The following is a 2,148-nucleotide window of genomic DNA, read 5'->3' as shown; positions in this document are numbered from 1 at the left end:
TTAAGCTTAATCGAATAGTTACTTAAAAATACATTCAATGATAATAATTATTATAAATGATTAAAAGTATATATATGTTTTGTGATTGCGCGCGCGCTCTTCGGAATTAACTGAATCGATGACGCTGTCAAGGCAGTTCTGAAACAATGCATAAAAATAATATGATGTCAAAGCAATGAAATAAATCCAAGGCAAAACAAAGTAAAAGAAACTTACCCTCATCATAATTATCTACTTCATGGAGGACCGGGTCCCCAAAATCCTCTTCGGTCCCGTACCCCGCGTCCTCGCACCCCCTCACTGGCGCCGCGAAATCTAGGATCCTCTGCACCCTTCTTTCAACGCGTAGCCTATCCATCGCCCTTATGTTTCTCCAGAAGCACACCCTCCACCGTGGTCCACAATCCCAGTCGTCTCCTAGCAAACAAAATAAAGGTTACATACATCGAACCATCAATTGCATATTAACACACCGCGTCATAAAATTTAAAAGAACTTACTCCCGAGTATCTCATCAGAGATCAGAAACCTCTCTCTGAATAATCTCTCCTCCTCGCTCCACTCCTCGAATAATTTATTTAGGGAGAAAATGTCATCCCCTTTCTCCTCCAGGAAAGCCTCCCAGCGCTGCCTCTCTTCCACTCTTTCTCGCCGATCCTCCCTCTTTACCTTCGTGTATCTATGCACCATAGGACTGACGCTGGGCTAGAAAGAAAACCTTTAATTATTATATTTGCCTATCTCGATCACCTCGTTCCAATTTACTAAGCAAATATCAAATATCACTAATATCAGATATAATGATATTAATAATAAATCAGATTCATACACATTCACGAACAACTACTTACGTCCTCCTTATCAAAATCAATCACCAGAATCATCGTAGCCGCTTGATGACCATCCTTGTTTTCGAGCACGGGACTTCAACTTCCATTGCAACTTTTATCGCGACACTCTTGCCACTGCAAAAACTAAAATGCGACTGTGCGATTCTTTTTCGTTGATCCGCATGTGGAAAACCATTTATTTTTCCCTCCCATTCCCTCTCTACTCACATACACTTTCACCTATGACATGTTTACGACTTTCCACGCCCTTTCTAACTCTTACCCAGAGACGTTAAAACACAACCTTTCCCAGCAAAAGTTACACATATGGATGCAATATCAGACCTACATAGGTTAACGGCCCCGATCCCAAGAAATTAACAAACTACTAAAGCGTCCTCGCAAAAAAAAACAAAAAAAAGGAAGAGAATTTTTTAATTTTATCATTAAGCGTCTATGTAAGCTAATATAATACACCTTCATCGATTAACATCTACGCATTGGTTCTAACTGATCTTATTTAAGTAATTTTAAATTTAATGAAATATATATATATATATCTTAATTATTGAACGTACACATATACCCAAGTACAATTCTTATATCCTATTCAGTTGCAAAATAAAGTTATAAAACATGTAGCATATATATTACTAGCGTTTCGGACCGCGCGAAGCGCGGTCCTCAAAGCTTCTATATATAACCCTTTTTTTAAATTTTTATAATTCTTTTTAAATTTTATTTTTTTATCCTTCATTTACTGATTTTCTCGAAAATGTTATCAAAGTGTTGTTTTTTTTTCTGGGATGAACATAATTTGTTTTTCCACTAATTTAAATATTACAAATATTATAAATATTTTATTTAGCATATATTTTATATATTTTTTATTATTTATAAAGATTTTTTTTACGGTTTAATTATTCACCGTTGACCCGCTATATTATTAGCTCTCATTTTCAAATTATTTAATTTATAAAATCTCTCTGTAAACGACATTTTTCGTAAAAGATTTTGTATTTTCCTCAATGAGATGTCCTTGATTGCTTAATTCATCTTAATTTTCACATTTTGCCTTTTTGCTATTCTCGAGAATGCTACATAGAATTGACCATGAGCAAATACAGGATGTTGAAAAAGTTCCAAATCATTTGTATTGAAATCGATCTTTGGAATGAATACAATCTGACCTCGGGCAGGACCAGTCAGAACCTCCGCATAAATAAGATTAGGTTTCAATTCAGTAACAATGAATTTTGTGCCATTGCATAGTCCTTTACGAATCTTGTGCCATTGCATAATCCTTTCTTATTATTTA

The 2,148-nt window shown here is 35.1% G+C and overlaps 1 protein-coding gene across 1 annotated transcript; it reads right to left on the bottom strand.

The window, feature by feature from the left end:
• LOC145937734 (uncharacterized) lies at positions 1-1,335 on the bottom strand. The gene is made up of 4 exons (XM_083041031.1): positions 852-1,335; positions 501-705; positions 217-417; positions 1-138 (listed from the first exon to the last, which is right to left on the bottom strand). The coding sequence occupies exons 1-4, from the start codon at positions 882-884 to the stop codon at positions 128-130; spliced, it is 450 nt and encodes a 149-aa protein (XP_082897157.1). The 5' UTR covers positions 885-1,335; the 3' UTR covers positions 1-127.
• Between the last annotated feature and the right edge of the window lie 813 nt (positions 1,336-2,148).

This window comes from Prenolepis imparis, unplaced genomic scaffold (genome assembly GCF_030444845.1).
Source record: "Prenolepis imparis isolate NDT839.2.m4 unplaced genomic scaffold, iyPreImpa1.0 SCAF_6, whole genome shotgun sequence".
Lineage (NCBI taxonomy): Eukaryota > Metazoa > Arthropoda > Insecta > Hymenoptera > Formicidae > Prenolepis > Prenolepis imparis.
Note: the sequence above shows the minus strand (reverse complement) of the source record. Positions and strands in the feature narration are given on the sequence as shown.